A 20,807-nucleotide genomic window follows, 5' to 3' on the forward strand; every position below is an offset into this window, starting at 1 on the left:
GCCGCGGCCAGAAGCGCACTTAAGACTACAAGGGCAGCTAGCCGCGGCCAGAGGTGGCTAGTAACCAACCTCTAGCCGCGGCCAGAAGCGCACTCCTAAAACTACGAGGGGCAGCTGGCCGCAGATGAAGGCGGCAATAAAGCAAGCCTCCAGCCACGGCCAGGAGCGGCCAATGCTTGGCCCTCCAGCCGCGGCCAGAATTGACTAGCAGCGGCTAGAGGTCCAAGAAGCGGCTAACTTCCGATCGCCAGCCCGCAAGGCAAATGGAGCAAAACACAGTTTATGGCAAAAAATGATTTAATTATACCATGTACAACAAAAGAACAGCGTAAGCAGCCAATCAATCAGAGAGAAATAACACAAGGTAACAATAAATTTCAACTAAATTCCTAGTACTGCGTCTGAGGCTATCTTACACTAAACATAACACCCAACCAAAACTCAAATAACAAAATAACAAACAAAATAACAAGATAACAAAATGCGCCTCAGAGCCTTTAGTGGTTTACTAACATAAAGATATTACGAACTACGTGCTGAACAGGTAGCATAACATAAAGGTGAACATAAAGATAACAATGGCAACATGGGTAGAATAAAAAGAACATAAAAAGACCAAAAAAGAACGAAACAAGAGGAAAGAGGTCCAGAAGTGCTGCACGCCTCGAATTCCTCACCTACCGCCACTCGCGCCACCCCAAAGCCAATCTGCCCTGACCCCCTACACTTGCTCGATGATTTCCTTGGGTGGGATTCTGTCCTTCGGGCAGAATGGCTTCAGCCTCGCCGCCTTAAAGTGACCATACTTTGAAAGAATATGGTCCCTTTCCCAGGGGCTCAGGCCTTTGTGCTTTTTAAGGTGGCGCGAGATGTGGCCATCCTCCGTGTGGTACCCGCAAAATGCACACTGCGTGCCATAGTGGACTTTGCCGGGGCGGCCCCCCAAGCCCACTGTCGCACCGGAGGCACCCTCGGGGGGGGCGGGACGGCGAAAACTAAGCACCACCTTGCTAGCCTTCCCTCGCCTAGGCACCCCCAGCCCAAGCAACCCCATACGTTTGAGGTATCTCCTCTCATTTAGCTGGCTCCCAACTGGCGTCCGTTTACCCGTCTGGAGAGAACGGGTCCGCAGCCGACGGAGTGGCACCCTCGGAGGGCTCCCCGGCAGCCGACTCCCCCTCGGGCTGGGCCGCCGCGATGACCCCGCAGCCGGCGAATCCGCAACAGACTCCGCAACAACAACCTCCTCCGCCAGCGGGGAGGAGAAGAAATGAAGCTGATGAGCCTCCAGGCTCCCCAGTGACCCCGTACCCCCCGCCGCGGGAACAGCAGCCCGGAGCATGTCCAGGGCCTAGGTAGGGGCTCCCAGGCAATCCGCCTCACCCTCCCGAAGCGTCCGAGATGGAGGTCGGGGCACCACGCCCAGCTCTACAGCCGCAGCCGGCAGCGCCTCCGGCACGGTCGATGGTGGCGATGGTTCCGTCAAGGGTACGGGGGTTGTCCGCAGCCCGTCCCGGGACTCCGACGCCTCAGACCTACCCGTTGGCAGGTGGGCCCGGTCCCGATTCGTCGAGCCATCCGTATCTCCCCCCTCCTCCGACATCGGCGACAAAAGGGGAGGCAACTCCCATCCTGCAGCCGGGTACCCCACCCCCTCCCCCCCGACCTCGGAGAGGGAAGAGGCGAGCCCAGCTGCGGCCCCCCCCCCCTCCGACACAAGCAACGGCCCTCGCTCTCCCACTGGTTCCTCCGGGGCCGGTTGCTCCACCTCAGATTCCTCATCTTCCGCCGCCTCCTCCCAGCACCTTGACTCCGACCCAGGCTCCCCCGCCGGGAGCGAAACTGGAAGTCTCGCTCAATCCCGAGGCTGTCCAGGGCCAGTTGACCCATCCGCCCGACAAGGGCTCGGTACGCTTTCACGTACCAGTCACGTTCCTCTTGCGTTCTTCGGCAAACCGGATTGAAGCACTCCATACTTGCGTCCACACAACCAAGCAAACAAAGGGAACAAAAGGCAGTCCACCAAGTCACAGACACCACCAAGTCACTATACACCACAGCTTCAAGCGGTTCTACTCAATGCCCGCAGCCCAGCAGTCCGCAGTCGGCGTCCCGGTGGCAGCCAGTGGCTAGCGGCTAGCCCTCAGATGTTAGTGGCTAGCGGCTAGCAGTCAGTGGCTAGCAACTGGCTAACGGCTAATAAACTGGCTAGTGGCTAGGAAACCGGCTAGTGGCTAGTAACGACACTACTGCTTTTACTCTCTGCGAGCGCAAAGACGAGACTGGCTAGCCCTAGGTGTAGCCACCCCAGGTAACGGTCGCCGGCCGCAAACGGCTAGCGCCAGCGGCTAGCAGCCAAAGACCTCGGCCAGTGGCTACCCGTCTGCAGAAGCCGGTAAAGGTATATAATATATGACGGTGCTGGGCAACGCGACTACCACTCCTCCGAAGCCTCCTCCGGAACCTTTGAGCCATTTAGTTTCGCTGCCCTAATCAACGCGCGTAAGGCAAAGCCAAAGGATGGTTTACGGCAGTGGGGATCCTCTACTATCTCCGCGAGGGCACCAGGTTCGCTCTCCCTTGGGAGCGCCCTGCCCATTGCCTGCTCACAGTCTAGCCTCTCCCTCCCGTACCTCGCACAGGTGAGGAGGACATGGGGAACGGTCTCCAACGATTCGTCGTCGCAGAAGCAATGTGGTTCGGGTTAGAATTACACCTCTCCATTTCTTCCGTGGATAGTAAGAGGATATAGGTGAAGGTATACCGTAGGCGACAGGCTAGCAACCTGTACCTTTTTTTTTTGTCAAACTTTAAACCTAAAATTGGTAAAAGTGGCTCCGAAGCGGTAACGTTTCATGTGCTCTGCCTACCCCATTTGGGAATACAGGCGTGATGTGTGTGTGAGCGTTTTCCAAAAAATGTTCTGTGACGTAAGGGAATTCCACCCATTAAATTTATTTTTCTGGTAAATTTCGAAGTTTCGAAAATTTCTACGAAAATACGCTCTGTATCTGAATTATTTGTGAGACCAAATTCTTACTGCTCGATCATTTTTATAGCCAAGATGAAATAAGAACTTAAAGAGTCTTATCCATGCGTGAAGAGGACTTAACCCGTGTAGTAATAGTAAGGCTTTTGAATTAATTCTTTTTTCCAACAATATTCAGTGTGTTAAATTCAGATACAGTAACGCACCACAACGAGCACAACGCAATTGCGAATTTGTATCAGTTATAATATTGTAAACCTTACCGTCTATTATGGTAAGGTATAGCCTTAAGGTTCCGCTATTACGCTTCTTCCACAAGTTGTTTCTGCGTAAAGCGGCAACAGTTATTTTATTTCGTCTTCTACACGGCTTTTTTTACCGAGGATTAAATTTTTGTTTTCAAACCGATATTGGATTTTCAGTGGTCGACAATATCTAAATGATTGCGTTTTTGGATTGGACCACAAAACGAAACCGTCATTTGTCTTTAAAATTAAAGGAATATAAGTGGTCGTAAATCAAAGAGCATATAACCACTACGTTTTAAGAGGCGGGACTCCATACTAGCGAATGGAATCGAGTTTGCATTGAGTTTGCATGGCAAACCATTACCAAAATATAAGTCAAACGTCGTTAGTGCAGCATGCTAAACGCTTGAAATATAGGCTCGGATCAAAAATTTTTGTAATCCAAATTAGGTTAAGAACGAGTCCACATTTAAGTCGTATATTATAGTGGATCTTTTCTTCAATGCACTTATACAGGGTGTCCCAGAAGTACCACGTCACAGTGACACCAGAGGTAGGCCAGCTCAAGAGGAACCTAACCAACCTAACATGACCCCAATAAAAGTTGCACGGTTTTCGAGTTATTAACGAAATAAAGATTTTTGAGAATTTTCCCCTTTGTCTTAACATTTTAAGTACCAGCATCGATTTGAAAAGCTTTTAATAACAGTTTTTTATGTGTATCAAATCACGAATAGCCACTTCAGAAGTGCAAAGTGTTATTTTGTCAGTTACCTATAGTTACCTACCGTAAAATGCTGAAAAAAAGATCATAAATCTTGATTTATGCTGTCTGAAAAACATGAATTTCAACTTTAACCATCTGCCATGGAAAAAAATTACAAGAAACAAAACGAACAAATAACTTCAAAAAATTAGGCATGTTATGCAGATTCAGAAATGGTATGACACATGTATCTTACTGCAAGAACATTAGACATTCTTATCACTTTAGCGAAGCCCTATCGAACCAACTTAAAACTGGAACTCCGAAACGATCCCTGCTAAGTGGTACAAAAATGCTGTGTACAGCGATGGCTCTTCTATTATCTGACACAATTATTTTTCCAAATGCACGAAGGCTAAATACTAATGTTTGTCTCCCTTTTGGAGGCTAGGACCGGATCCTAAAGGACCGGACGGATATAACCTAACCAAGAAAAAGTCGGAAAACCCCCGACTTTGTCACTTCAAAATTCAATATCTCAAAAACGGCTGAACCGATTTTGATAGAACATGTCTAAAAACCATCGCTAGAAAACCTGCTTTCAAATAAAAAAACAAATTCAAATCGAGTAACCCGTTTAAGAGAAACGGTGCCACAGATAGACAGACAGACGTAGCGGTCAAACTTATAACACCCCTCTTTTTGCGTGGGTGGTTAAAAACAGGTTTGTCTTTCATTGATTTATTGGAATAAATTTAGGTCACAAATGTTAGAATTGTCTCCCGTGGTTTCTGATGCACAAAAAACATCTTTTAATAAAATTTCGGCTCAATTTTCGTAAACTGACTTCCGATATGGTACGGGCCGCGTCGAATACTCGTTGTCTTAATTCTTCTTCAGAGTGTATTGGCTTCGCGTAAACTTTGTCTTTTAAACATCCCCAATAAAAAAAATCTAGTGGGTTTAGATCCGGGGAATGCGGTGGCCATAAAATTGGTCCCAATCGACCAATCCATCTCTCCGGGAATGTATCGCTGAGGTGCTCACGGACTAGCCGAGCGTAGTGTGCCGGGCAACCATCTTGTTGGTACCACATGGTTCGTCTCAGTGCCAACGGTACATCTTCTAATAAACCAGGCAGGTCGTTTTGCAAAAACTAAATAGTTTCTACCATTAAGAATAGAAGGCAACTCGACCGGTCCCACAATTTTTCCATTAAGAATTCCACTCCACAAATTAATTTTGAATTGGTATTGGGACCTATCTTCTCGTTCTTCATGTGGGTGAGTAATTAGATCTCTTCCCCGAAATCGATAATTCCGCGTAGCAAAATTTACATTCGCATTTTTCCCCACTCGGACTCTTACGCATTCTCCTTCTTTATCATTCATAAATAATGCCAGTGTCATAATTTCCTAATAGCGTACTTATCCGATCTTTTTGTTTATTATTTGCGTATATTACCAGAATCATATGTTCCTAAATAGCGTACTTATCCAATCCTTTTGTTTATCATTCGCGATTATTACGAGAGTCATAAATTCCTAATAGCGTAAATAACCGATATTATTTTTATTCGTGATTAATCCCAGTGTCATAATTTTCTAATAATATCTAAGTAATTTTTTTTTTCTAATATTGGCGATGAATACAAGAGGAATAGGTATGTGATGAATAGCAATAGGAGAATACCTACATACCTATTAGGAAATCATATAAGCTAGCACCTACAGCTATCCATTGTAATAATAATACTTGACCTTCATTGTTTTCCATGCAGAGTGCGTGTGGTAATTTTTTACAAAACTGCAAAATAAAACTTGTATATGTTCATTGGGTTTTTAGACGTAGTGTAACGATATGAGGTATTGATCGATAAATTACGCCGTTAAAATAATTGGTATTTCAAAGAAAGTTATTGACGATAATAATTAGCCGGCAAAGTGATGTATTCTAATCTACATTCAATATTATGCTGATTACTGCAAATAACGCAATATCACCTGCACACTCACCACAACAACAGCTAAAGTTGCAACCGCCAAAATCTTGCACTTGGAATTGCTGCCAGCGCACATAAATCTTATGGCTACAAAAATATTCCTCAAATACTGAACTGTAAACTTGAAATATTGTAAGCATAGAAACGTAAGTACCTACGTTGAGTATTATTTCTCAAAATCAAATAGCTATCCATGATATATACTACCTTATTTTCTGCTCTTTTTACCTAAATAAACTTTATATTCATGTTTTTTAGCTGAGTTGTATATGATTTATTACTTTAATTTATAAAAATTAGTTATTAATGTTACTATAAAATAAATTAAACAATGTAATAATATTTTAATAAAATTGTATTCTTAATATACCTTGAAACCAAAGTAGCAACAACAACAAAAATCACGTCTTCGTTTGGCGACATATATGTACTTAAACTAAACGTATAAGCTAAATATTGTGCTAGTATGTACCTACGAGTATCTCAATACAAATACATGCACATTTGTGGTTAAAAAATTATGAAAATCAATCACTCCTTAGTATTTTAAGTATGACAGTTGTTGAATACATTTGTCGAGGGATGACATACCAATAAGAAAATTGTTCACAATTTTTTCTAGTTTAGTGTCTCTATCTATATATTTTTTGTTTCGTTTCTGATAAACATAGCATCCCATTTCATTTTGCAAAACAAGAAAATCGACAATATTTGCCTCAGCCTTTAGCTGTGAAATAAAGTAAAACAGAGTATAGTTTTTATTCATTCTGCCGTTTATTTTTTTGTGCCAGCTTTCTGTTACGTTATTCGTTCGGTGCCTGTGCCCGAAGCAGGACAAAACATTTATCATTTCGATTTTTATCCACTGTCTTGTCATGTAACCATTAAACTCTTTTATATTTGGTATGTTAGGAGATTCAGCGAACAATGAGAGCCATCCTTCGTGTATTTTTGTATTAGGTAAATGTGCAAGAGCTACACATTTTGCTAAATAAGCACACCCTTCTCGGCTATGTGTTAGAGCCCAGTTTTCTCCATTTTTGTAAATCGCCTGGCAGTAATGAAAAAAGCAGCCTGTTAAGGCTGCAGATGGATATATAACTCTCAGAGCGTTCATTGCCGCAGTCTCATAGTCACTTTTGATAAAGTCTGGACGAAAATTAGGAATATTTTCCTTAATTGTTTCAAATAACTTTTCGTATGTAGCCTGGGTCTTATTAGGCAACAGTGCATATATACACGGGACGACTTTGGTGAACAAATCATCCGAACCAATATCAGCGTGTATGCTGTATAATTGTGCATAAGGTTAGGGAACCATTTTAAAAGTGCCGTCTACAAAAAATGTTTTTACATTTTGTATCCATTCCTTACATTGGGGAGTTATAAAAACCATAATACCGCCAGTTTGAGTGCACAAAAAATGTTGTCCTAAGTTTTCTGCGATTACGACATCTTCGCACGATTGAAATGTCGATTTTCCGGAGGCTTCATGTCTTGCTCTATATAAAGCATCTCTCTTTTCACGAAACGACGGTAACTTATCCGCGTATTCTGGCGACATGAAATGTTTCATTTCCTCCATATAAAGGAGAGGAATGGGTCGATAATCCGTCGTGACCTTTTTCTTTAATTTGATGATTTGTTTTTCTATGTCGATGCTCTCGAAATCAGGTACACAACAATGTGCAGTTTCACGTATAATTTTTTCTTTTTTATCATTCAGAACCAACGTGCCTTGGCATGTTCCTTTTGCGGAACAAATCCAGACCGACGAACCATTTTTATTGCTTCGTTTCAGATAGTGTCTATATCCGGCTCTAACTAAATTTTTTCCGTTATGTGTACTATCAATGATCTCGAATGTTTTATTAATACTAGCTGAACTCTCTGGATCACATTTTTCATTACTAGTTTCCATTGTTGCAGAGAAACTGATAAATTTTATATGCAATTACAATTATTTTCAATCATTAAAGCGACGCGACAATTGAAATGACAAGTGGCTGACTAAAGTCATGTATATCAGTAAAATATACAACAAAGAGGGTTTATGCGTTATCAAGTATTTATGGTAAATGATACTTAAGGAAATCTCAATACTTGTATGTGAAAAACGCTATGACTACACATTGCAGTCTATATCGACTCGCAGCAATGTGTGTGAGTTTGTTACACATTGACGTTATTCTGAAAGGGTTGAAGTGAAGCAGTTGTAGAATAGTAACACTATCGTAGTCAAAACACGAATGGTATATTTTTTGTACAGGAAAATATCGCGTAAGAAACAAAACTATTGCAAAAAGAAGCGTCTGGGAAACTTGGGCCTTAGGCAAAATATCGTTTAAGAATTATAAATATTGTGATAAATATCGTTTGGCCATATTTGAGAATGAGGAAGCAAGCAAATGAGAAAAAAAAGCGGCGGGAAGAAGTCCGAGTGGGGAAAAATGCGAATGTAAATTTTGCTACGCGGAATTATCGATTTCGGGGAAGAGATCTAATTACTCATGTGGGTTTTCTGTCTGCCAGCTATGGACGTTGTGTAAATTGAAATATCCATCCCTTTTGAAAGCCGATTTGTCAGTCCACAATATTTCATTGAAAAAATTCGGGGTTTGTCTCCACATCAGTATCATGTTTTGGCAAAATTGAACACGATGTGCGTAGTCGGCTGGAAGAAGTGTTTGGACGCGTTGTATGTGGTAGGGATGGTATTGATGACGCTTCAAAATTCGTTGTGCCGAGGATTTGGGAACGCCTGTGCGGCGTTCCACAATTCGCACAGAAGTCCCTGGGTCCGCTCTTACTTCTTCCAATACCACATCATCGTCCACAATCTGAGGTCTCCCTTCTCGGCCATTCGCTCCGGGTAGCCTTCCCTCTCGATAAGCGTTGACCACTCTTAAAATTACTTCGTACGTCGTTGGATTACAATTTGGGTATCGCTCCGAGTACAATCTTGCTGCCAATCTTGCGTTATACGAAACATTGCCTCGATTTGAAACATGCCTCGTTTCTCCATAAATCAAGTGCATGTCAGCGTACTCACTATACATGTACTGGTGATTTGCCATCGTTGTTAAAGAGTTTCGCAATGCAAAATCAGTGTCCGAAAGAGCGCCAAGTTGTCGTTCAGATCCATAAACAGTCCAAATAAAAAACAAATCAAAGTCCAGATAAAAGCCAAGTCAATTAAGTTTAAGAATCAACGAATACGGGAACACAGGGAGCACAGGTATCGCACCAGAGTTGAGGTCACACACACAAGAACATATCATGTAATGACATGACAGCGGGATTTTGACATTTACTCATTAATTTCATTCATTTTCCTTTTATGCAATTTGCAATCCATAATAATAAGGATCCATAAGGAGGATTTTATGCATACCTGATAAGGGGCCAGGCAGCAGTCAACTTGTCTAAAAATCATCGATTTTGAGGTACGAGCTTTTTTCAAAGTAGCGACGTTATTTGATGCGATGATGCTACCAGATATCTAGTAGCATGCTGAATGATTGTGTCGCTTTGAAGATGAGCTCTGTTTGAGTTCGAAACGTGTCGGTGTAGTGTTGTGGTGGTGACAGATGGATTTGTGTGATTTGTGTGTATTTTTGCAGTGTGGAGGAGGAGGAACTGAATGAACACACATTTCTAGTATAAACGTAGCTATCATAAGGTTGCAGGTGAGCAAAGTAGGTGATTGTTTCAGTTCATTGATATGGACCTCGGCAAAGTAACGCCTGATTCAATAAATTAGTAATGTAACATGTTTTTACTTAACAGTGACGGCTTAACTTGCGGCATCAGCAAAGTGATAAGAATGCCTAGTGTTATCGCAGTAAGATACATGTGTCATACCATTTCTGAATCTGCATAACATGCCTAATTTATTGAAGCTATTTGTTCGTTTAGTTTCTAGTAATTTTTTTCCATGGCAGATGGTTAAAGTTGAAATTCATGTTTTTCAGACAGCATAAATGATCTTTTTTTCAGCATTTTACGGTAGTTACTGACAAAATAACACTTTGCACTTCTGAAGTGGCTATTCGTGATTTGATACACATAAAAAACTGTTATTAAAAGCTTTCCAAGTCGATGCTGGTACTTAAAATGTTAAGACAAAGGGGAAAATTCTCAAATATCTTTATTTCGTTAATAACTCGAAAACCGTGCAACTTTTACTGGGGTCATGTTAGGTTGGTTAGGTTCCTCTTGAGTTGGCCTACCTCTGGTGTCACTGTGACGTGGTAATTCTGGGACACCCTGTATATATTTGACTTAAATGTGGACCAATAATAAAAGACAGTTTTTTGTTGATTTCATTTATTTATTTTTGATTATGCAAATACCCTGCCTTACTACAAACCGAGAAACCAAAGAAAACATCAAATCGGATCGAATCATATTTCCTTCTCGCAAAATAGACATTTTCCGCTTGTAAAAATTATTTTTTCTAATTAATTTTCTTTTTCGAGGAGAAGTTTGTAAATCTGTGGGGAAAATAAAATATACGTTAATTAAATACCACGAAAAATTAAGAAAAAGAATTTTTTTTATTCGACTTGGTGGCAAACGTGGAAATATCGGAAGCTTGAAAATGCTAATAATTATGGTCATATTGTATGCAAGTTGTCACAAAATTCCGCTGCTGTCTTCTTCTTATGTTAAGTAATTATTTGCACTGATAAAACAAACAAGCCTGCAGTGCAGTTATCAATAGTTATAGTACATCTCTAGCAGACAATGATAAGGGTATGAAAGTATCTATTTGCCTTTGTTTATTTAGCTTGCTGCTCCAAAATATATACTTACTTTAGTATCTAAGACAATACTTACCGGTTCTCGTCCAGGGGAAATTTTGCCATAAAAAACCTTTTTTCGCCATCATGTCGACTGGTTCGATTTCCACATATTTCACATGTTATAAACCGTCTTTTCGGTGCCATTTTCATAAAATATGTTTTCGTCAGTCACGTGTCACTACTTCAGAAAACTTTTAAGATTTACTTAAATAGAAATCTAACGAAAATCACACTAAATTACCGTAGAAAGTATGCGAGTCGCAATCACAAGCTAAGCAACAAGGGTGACATGACACTCATGACAGTTGACTTGAGAGATAAACTGTACCGACATTTTAGTTAAGTACTATGGTAATGGTTTGCCTTGCAAACTCCATACAAAAGTTTTTTTGTTCTAAGTTGCGCGAGACTGTCGCAAATAAGCAGTGTTCATCATCATGTTCGCCATCTGAGAAGTTTTGCTTATGTAGCGACTGTCCCGTACTTCCGTCGAAACCCCATGAGCCTTCTAGTGTACTTTGGATGGGTTCTTCCTGATGTTGTTCGCAATATGCAGTGATATTGTTATGGTTTGATTCGACAATGCGTCGAAATGTATGCAAGAGTAGACTTTGCAATGGTACAGAAGCTACTTTTCAGTTATTAATAATTCATCTTCCGGGTAACAAAGTTTTTCGGCTATCTGTACTTTATAGAAGGGTGGATAAGCATTAAAGCATCGCTGCTTTAAATCCTGTTGTATTGAAGTGTAATCATCGACTGTGAGTTTTCTATCGATAATCATGGAAAGGGATTCGTCAGGGCTCAAAGGTTTATCAAATTGAGATTTGATCAAATCAGCTATTTTCTTAGCTCGAGTTGGGCTTTTTAGGCATTCTGTTATCACGAATTCTAATTCCTTGGAAGAACTTTTCTCATGTCTGGTCCTTTATCACTGACTGCTTTGGACATAAGCTTGATAATTTTCGTAGGTGGGTCACTGTGGGGAAGTCTTACGGCATACTTTTCTGAAGGTATAACTGAACTTAATTAATCGAGATACACTTTCTAAAGTAACTTGTGTTGTCGGAAATTATGGGCAATTTATATACCTATAATAGTCTTAAAAGAAGATTAATTTCAATAATCTGTAGATTTCTATATTTTTTAAAACTCGGCGTGTTAACAAATTAAAGTGATTATTTTTTCGAAACTAAAACAAATTAAAGAACAAAAATCTTCATTTTTAATTCAAAATAAGTACTGACTGCTAAATCATGGAATACCTTCCCACATTATCATTAAAGGACTTGGAATTAAAATATGTGTTGCTGAAAAGGTTTATAATATCTGCCATTGAGGCAAGACGGCATATGTATGACGGACTTTGACATTTGTTGCAGGTAATAATTCCAAAATTCAAGCGATATTAATGAATTTTTACACCAGAAATAATGTATCCACAGAAACCCCAAAAACATTTTTAATTTTCCACTTTTTCTGATATTTTTTGCAGAGACGTTACACTCATAGTGAAAAGTACAAAACGCGAAAGAAAATGGCCGGCCGATATCTACTAACCTAATGATATTAGCGACATAACATGATTTTCAGTTCGAACTAGCTCCGTAATACTGTTTTACCAATTGAGCCGTAAGGGACTAGTTATTTAAAAACGGAAGTTATTGCCGCTAGACGGACTTACCGCCTAGACGGACTTCCCCACGGTGACCCTACATTTATGTGGTCGATATATGCACTATGCCTGGAAAATAGTTAACGATGACACAAACATTTTTGAAAAAAAAAAATACTTCTTCTTTTACAGGTTGATGGTGGCATGACATCCAACTCCCTTGTAATGCAAATGCAGGCTGACTTGGTCGGCATCAATGTTATACGAGCTGGCTTCACTGAGAGCACTGCCTTGGGTGCAGCACAAGTGGCGTACTGGGGAGTAGATAGTAGCAAGCCTGTCATACCTATACCTATGACCGACGGGACCACCTATGCTCCCCGTATCACTGATGAAGAACGTGACATGAGGTACAAGCAGTGGAAAATGGCAGTCGAGAGGTCTTTAGGTTGGGACCAAAATTAACACCAACAGAGATAAGTACCCATCATGGTCCAAGTTTCTAACGCCTTCTCTGGGATAATACAATCTTTAAATGCAGTTTTTTTAATAATATTTAAATTTTGCCTTTAAGTCAATTTTCGTATCTTCAGCATTTGGATACTTTCCTGTCAGTTGGCGTTTAATTTCTAGCCTATATGCTTGTTATAGTAGCGGCCCAAATAAGCAACGTGATATTTAATTTTTAAAGAGCTAACTATATGTTATAGAGTTTATTCATTTATTTTAATGGACCGGTACTTAATTGGTTTCACTCCTGTTGTAAAGATGTAGATAAAAAAGACAATGTTGGAAGCTACTGTTCATTTAAAAAATGTATATGGTATCCTTTGGTTAATTGAAAATATTGTTAATAATGTAAACGAATTTAAAAATGTATGAACTTGTAAATTATAGTCGCTGTAATTATTATAATATAAACTTTATTGTAGGGTGTAGCAATTCAAGGTAGGGGTACGTCTTTTCCTTATTTAGCAAGAGTCCCAAATTATTTTGTTATTACTGATTTACAAAAGACAATTGTTAGTTATTATTAATAACATAATTGATTAAGACACTAATGTTTGATTTACCTCTGCTCAATTTTTAGCTTTTCTGCATATGAATGCGACTGTTTGACATTTTTTATGTTGTTTACAATAAAAACATCAAAAGTTGTATCCACCAACAGAAACATGGTTTTTCTTAGTCATTAGTGTACAGTCGAGGTCAAAGATATATTTACAGTTGAGTTCCAAAAACATCTTAACATTTAAATAAGTTAACACGCAGTATGACAAATATTTGCTACGAAGCATGTGACAGTTTCATCTTTTCACTCAATCAATGCTTCATAGTTATGTTTGCAACCTTTCTTTCATAGAGAAATTATCACACCTTGCATTGTGATAAATATTTGTTTACGTTGCACGTTATAGAATAATGTTTCCTGTTAATGTGCCATAAATATATTTACATTAGATAATTTTTAGAATAGATAGATAATTTTTTAGGGTTCCGTAGCCAAAATGGCAAAAACGGAACCCTTATAGTTTCGCCATGTCTGTCTGTCTATCCGTCCGCGACTTTGCTTAGGGACTATCAATGCTAGAAAGCTGTAATTTTGCACGAATATATATGTAAACTATGCCGACAAAATGGTACAGTAAAAAAATTTTAAAAAAAAAATATTTAGAGTACCATAGACGTATAGTGGGGGTGATTTTTTTTTCTAATCCAACCTTGTAGTGTGGGGTATCGTTGGATAGGTCTTTTAAAACCATTAGGGGGTTGTTCAAACGATTATTCGATTTAGTGATTTGTTTGCAAAATATTCAACTAGTGCAAATTTTCATTATTTTTTTTCAAATTTCTCTAAAATCTAAACTGGTGAGGAAAAAATTCAGGATGGTAGTAAGTATATCAAACTTACAAAGAAAACTATAACGGTTAAGTTTTCTTGAGAATTAATAGTAGTTTAAGAGTAAATAGCAGCCTTGAGCAGCGTTACCACCAATAATGTGCGAGGATGTGTTGCGAGGGAAAAACTTCATTAACCAATAGAAACGCTTCATTAACAGATCCTCGCACAGCACATCTCTGGTGGAAACAGCTGAGCGGAGCGAGGCGAGGTAAATGAAGCGTTTCTATTAATTAATGAAAAACAGGTAGTATTTAAACGCACATCAAAAGTAGTCCTTATTTTATCCAAAAAAAAACCGAATTCACATCAAAATTACTGATTGCACAGCAAAATACTCCACTCAAAATATTACGTAATAAACCGCAACTTATATTCGTGGCGTACCGCTATTTATCCTAAAGTAAAGCATTTTTATTATTGCACAGCTAATAATGACTAACGCACATCATACCTTGTAACTCTTTTTTTTTTTTTTTTTTTTTTTCAAATATAGCTTCTATTTTTGCACAGCAAATATATAATTACCTATCAATTTTTTCAGCATGTATATACATACATACATAACAAGCACTAGTAGGGGCCAAATGATTTCCTAAATAAATAAGGTTCTGGCGCTTCGCCGGCCCCTGCCGCGGCGCACTCGGCTCGTGCGTTGTGGTCGCAATTGTACAGTCAAGGGCATAAATATCTATACAACCATAGCGTCAAATATATGTATACATCAACCTTATTATTAGTGGCATAAAGGTGTACAGATATTTTTGACGACTTGGCAACGTACATATATTTATGCCCTTGACTGTACCTAACCTCCTTGTCGCTCGTTGTCGTACCTTATTTTCCGGTGCCAAATTGACAGTAAAAGTTATTTATGTAGCAAGAGGTGAAAGTGAAAAATGTACGCTTGATCGTTAAGTTTCAAGTGCCACTTCTTTGTCACAATGTGTGATAATTTCTCTATGGAAGAAAGGTTGCAAACATAATTATTGAACATAGAGTAAACAATGAAACTGTCACATGCTTCGTAGCAAGTATTTGTCATACTGTGTGTAAACTTATTTAAATGTAAAGATATTTTTGCAACTCTCAATTGTAAATATATCTTTGACTTCGACTGTACGAGGAATGTTTGTTCTATTTGTACCCGACCGCCCAAAAGAGGGTTATTATTAAAACACACCTTAGTATGCTACTGTTAAGGTCATTATAGAAATGGGAATCTATCGGAGATTTATAAACTTGTTCTCTTTTTAAAAAAGGTATTTATTTTTATATTTGTTTGATTCTGGAACGAAGACTAACCTGTTTTACGTTTATTTAGTACTTATAATTGTAAAAGTTGGTTGTACAGCAATTATAGCATAGCTGGAAGCTATTGGATATTAAGCTACTATAAGGTTCAGTGCTGGGCTTCTAGGGAATTATTTCATGAAATTGTATATTATTGTAAGCACATTGTTATTTCTAGAGTGTATATTGTTTATACTGTCGAAATGCATTTGACGCTTTCGATTTTCATTACAAAATGATATTAAAACTGTTGTTTCTCTATTCTTTTTAACACCCATATATAACTGCTTGACATGCAATCAAAAAAATAATGTCAAAGTCAAAATATCTTTACTCAATTTAGGCTATAACAAGCACTTATGAATGTCAAAAAAAATCTACCACCGGTTCGGAAAAACCTCTGCTGACAAGAATCCGGCAAGAAACTCAACGAGGTATATATATATTTTTTTAAACAGATTTACAATATTATTAAATGATATGTATACATCACAAGTATTTAACACAACTTTATTTTTAACACAGTAGGTTCGCTATTTGAAGGGATCGAATGTAGTTACGGTACAGCCAGAAATGTTGATGTCGCTCGAGACTTGTCAGTTATCTTAGTTTTCCTGAAGATTCAAACGAGAGGGGAAATGAAAACTGATATTATGTCTCGAGTTCCGAACGAAATTAGCGAACTTGTTTACAAAGGTGCATCATCTGGTAATCATATTTTCCCATATCTTGCTCAGAATATATTCACATAATAGAAAAGTCTAACAAATTCAAATCTGGTGAAGATGCAGGCCATATCAAATCTGTTATCCCTACCAGGCTAAGCGAACAAGAGTGGCCATCAACGTCGTATTCGGTCATTAGTTCTGGTGGTGTACTGGCAGGCCCTAAGAACACTGTGCTTAATATCAGTTCTCGATCGTCTTTTGCTGTCCAGTTATTCGGGATAATGTAAAATAATCAGGGTATTACTTAAAGGGGTTGTTTCACCACTCATTGATTAATTTTATTTGACGGATCAATGTGATGCCGTCTCCGTTGTAAACTGGACAAGTTAGATGCAAATAACATAAAATCGAATTATAGTCTCCTAAGATTATATTAGATACACAGTCCCGAAGAGAAGAAAACTTTCGAACAAACTCGGTTAACATGACATATGCAGCTGTATTCAGCCAATATCACTTGTTTGAAACTTGTATTGACATAAAAAAAATATGCAAAACACGACTCAATTTCACGAGTGTTTAATACGACTGTTATTGATATACATTATTTACACTGATATCTGAAATATTTTTTTTTGCTGATTGCGATCATTTATTTACTTTTTTGACTTTGCTTCTAACCGATTGTCTTTATTTTTTTGACTTCTTTAACCTTGCAGCTGTGTTTTCTTGTTTATGTTCCTTTTTTAATTGCATTGCTTCTTGTTTTTTTTGCTGCGTTGTTCTATTTCGTTTTCTTTTTTCTTCTTTTCATCTTGTATTTTTTTAATATACTCTTAATATTTCTGTTCTGTTAAACCATATGGCATTGGTTCCTTTTTTTCACAACTCTCTTTTTTTCCGCTATTTCAGGATATGATAAGAACTAGCGAACCGCCCCCCCGGCTTCGCACGGGCAAAGTAAAAAAAACCGGCCAAGAGCGTGTCGGACACGCCCAAGATAGGGTTCCACAGCCATTACGAAAAAAAATAAGTAATATTATGTGCGTTAGTAATATTATGTGAGTTAATTCGTAACAAACATCCAAAAATACAAAAATACAAATCTTTCCTATTTATACCTAGTGCAATCCACGAAGACGCGCGATTTTGTCAAAATTAGACATTAATGACATTGTAATAAGAATCACGGCTCGCGTCATCGTGAATGACTACCTATATAATATTAGTATAGATTAATCAAATCTAGATTTTGGGAATGAAACATCCCTGCTGAGCATGAGAAGAATCCGTAGAAGAGGAAGAGAGATCTAGCGGAATATATTGCGTTGTACTTGTACATGTTGTTTGAATCGAAACTAGTCTCCATTCATTTTGATTTTCGATAGTAGATTTACATTTTGCCCACAATTTCAAATGGATGATTGTGTATTTTTTTGGTTTGGTAGCGCTGTTAAGTTCTTTCCTTAAATTGGGATCGATATCGGATTCCACGACTTTCATTGTACTTTTTATGTCATTTACGAGTAAATGTCCATTTTGATCATCAACAGAGACATTACTATTGGCTATTTCTTGTCGTCTAGTAAAAAAACACTTAGTATATAGTGCAGCAAAACTAAAGGCCCAAGAGCACTTAAGGTGCCCGTAGACCCTAGTTAGGCCGGCATAAATCAAAACAACGTAGAATTTAGATTTAAATATATTATTTATTAAATTTTTAACCGCGCAATAAAGCGAAAAAAATCACAAACAATATAAAAAAATCACAGTCAAGGAGGAACAGTGGAAAAGGAATGGAGAATTTAGTAGCTTAAGCCAAACAAATTTTACAAACCGAATAACACCCAATAGAACTTAGAGCGCTTGTGCGAAGCCTCGATTTGAATTTTGAAAATTAATATACCCAAGTATAAATACGCAAGGTACTCAAAAATATGGAGCAAAAATAACCATATCCAGTAAATCCTAACTGTAGAGAACTAGTTCGGGTACCTACATGCATGCATATACCTAGCAACTAGCCTACAGCTTGGGGAAAATAACATTACTCACACTGAAGAAATTCCAGAGTACCGTAAGTATAATTACAAGTACTAATATACTAAAAAAAGGTTTAGCGCCAACAGTAAAACTCTGCACTCATCGAAATGCGTAATCGAATCAAAGCGGGATTCTTTAGGTATCCTTTCCACTTGCACGGAGCCCGAATGCCAGCGTAGAAAAACCACATAGCATAGTGGAAGAAGCGCACTCGTATCCTCCGCGGTCAAGCGGACGGGAAATCCAGGCAGTTGACGCCTACATCAGGTAGGTCGGGGTAAAGGTCGGACTAGAAAGAAATGTATAAATTAGCCCACAAAAAAGCAAAAAACCTAACTTACATGGTCCTAGGCAACAACGAAATAAAAACTTACCCGATGAAAATCGGCAATGCTCATAAAGTGCCCTTTAGCACGGGCGTGCAGAAAAAAACACTTGGCACTTTCACAAAATGACACCACAAAGCACTAAAATAGCACCAAAACTGAGCATTGGAGACAATTATAATAAAAAATTCAATTCAAATCTGGTGTATGCTCCGCACTCAGCAAAAGATGTTCAAGGAATGAATCTGAAACAAAAACGTCGAAAGAACTATCAAAACACAGAAATTAAATTTCAAAATTCAAACCAAAAACCAACTACATAGCATTAAAACGTTAACAGCCAGTGAAAACGCCTGGAAAACGGCCGAAAAGTATGCAACACGCTACACTCATGTAGCGTTGTAATGCTGCAGATATCCCCCTACCAAAACAAAAAAACTACAATATACCCAAAAAAATATTGCCAAACCTAAGTGACAACCCTAACCAAATACCAAAGGTTCAGAAGAGACAACCCTACCGAATACTAAAAGTTAAAAACGACGTCTCTAACGAATTCCAAAAGTACAGAAGTGACAACCCTAACGAATACCAAAAAGTACAAGTGACAACCCTACACAAAACCCAAAAAATAACGACAACCCTAACGACAAGCAACCCTAAACGAAACCCAAAAATAGCTACAATTCTAACGACAAGCAACCCTAAACGAAACCCAAAAAAAAACGACAACCCTAACGACAAGCAACCCAAACGAAACCCAAAAATAGCGACAACCCTAACGACAAGCCGAGACAAGACAAAACCAACAAGAAGTCATAAATGATTATCATTGGACTGAGAAGACCCGGGAAAAAAGACATACTTACTGGTAGCTGAAACGTACATCTGTCGTGGGAGCACAATTATTCTAAGCCTTGTAGGACTAATTGACAAATTAACAATAAGCATTCACAAAGCGCTAAGTGTACCACTGATTAGAACGACCCTTTACGATGAGCCCCTAACCGTTGGCAACCCCAAAGTAACATAACGTTAGTAAAAACAACAACGTTAAAACCCCAAGAATTATTTGAATATGTACAGCGAGGAATAAATGCACGCTACCTGCCGAGCAAACATTTGAAATTATTTTGAAATCGGAACGCCACATCAAACTGGTCGTTCAGCAGAAAAAGTCGACCTAAATAGTCGAAACGAGTAGTCTAGTCCGGGAAATAAACACTAAGACGTTTCGTACTCAATCCAAAATGCTTCACTTTCCGAACGGTGGTTGAGTACGATTGACCTCATAAATAGCCAACACACTTAGGTTACTTGGTCAAATCCAATTGCCACAACGAAAGTTAGGCAACAAACCTAAAACCTAAGACCTAACAACTAACATTATACCTAACCACATATGGAATACCTAAATAAATAATCCCACGACGACGATAATACAGCTCAATGATCTAAAACAATGTACGGTCAATCAACCACACAGAATAACTGAAAGTTAAAAAAGGAATACGACTTCAAATATAAACAATGCACAGCAGTAAAAAAACAACGTTTATGCGATACGACGAAAACAGACATACATACCAAAATTTGGTACGGTCAGCAACACAGAATAGCCGAACGAACGAACAAATATTGACAAACGACAACAAATATTAGCATATTAGCATATAAGCAACAAAGATTCCTATAAAAGTCACATTTTCTACGTGTGGCAGCTAAGGTGTCTTGTAGCTCGTTATTTTGTCCAAGCAGTTTTTGTACGAGTATTTCAGTGTCTGCGCTCATGAGCTGTTCTTTTAATTGTTTGACCTGGCTTTTCAATTCCTCGACAAGAGAGCCGCGCAACTCCGAGTCAAAGTGTGGCAATCTTGATCGTACTTCTATCCGGTAGCATGCTACTATCATTTGCACTCGTCAAGTCGGGACAACTTCTATTTGCAAAGCTTATCATCATCATGAAATAAAGATGAAAAAGAATTTCGTACTGGAATATTCTATTTTTATTTTATTTATTTATATAGTGCATACATGTAACATAAGCTCTTAAAGTTAACATGAACCCTGGTAGGGTATAGCATTTGTTGTTATAATTGTTATTATCTATGTATTTACTATTTTAAAATCTTTTCTTTTACAATAACTAATTTCTGTACCTATATTAATTAATGAATCCTACAATAACTTAACTTAATAAAGGAACATC

The 20,807-nt window shown here is 38.7% G+C and overlaps 1 protein-coding gene across 4 annotated transcripts in view; it reads left to right on the forward strand.

Annotated features, from left to right (window-relative positions):
* Positions 1 to 14,755, forward strand: part of Gk1 (Glycerol kinase 1) — a 42,159-nt gene extending 27,404 nt beyond the window's left edge. For all 4 annotated transcript variants that reach the window (XM_074099164.1, XM_074099179.1, XM_074099156.1 and 1 more), the window contains one exon: positions 12,561 to 14,755. In XM_074099164.1, the coding sequence (XP_073955265.1) occupies positions 12,561 to 12,833 (273 nt within the window). In that variant the 3' untranslated portion in view covers positions 12,834 to 14,755. The remainder of the gene's footprint in view (positions 1 to 12,560) is intronic.
* The last annotated feature ends 6,052 nt before the right edge of the window (positions 14,756 to 20,807 follow it).

Source organism: Choristoneura fumiferana, chromosome Z, assembly GCF_025370935.1.
Source record: "Choristoneura fumiferana chromosome Z, NRCan_CFum_1, whole genome shotgun sequence".
Taxonomy (NCBI): Eukaryota; Metazoa; Arthropoda; class Insecta; order Lepidoptera; family Tortricidae; genus Choristoneura; species Choristoneura fumiferana.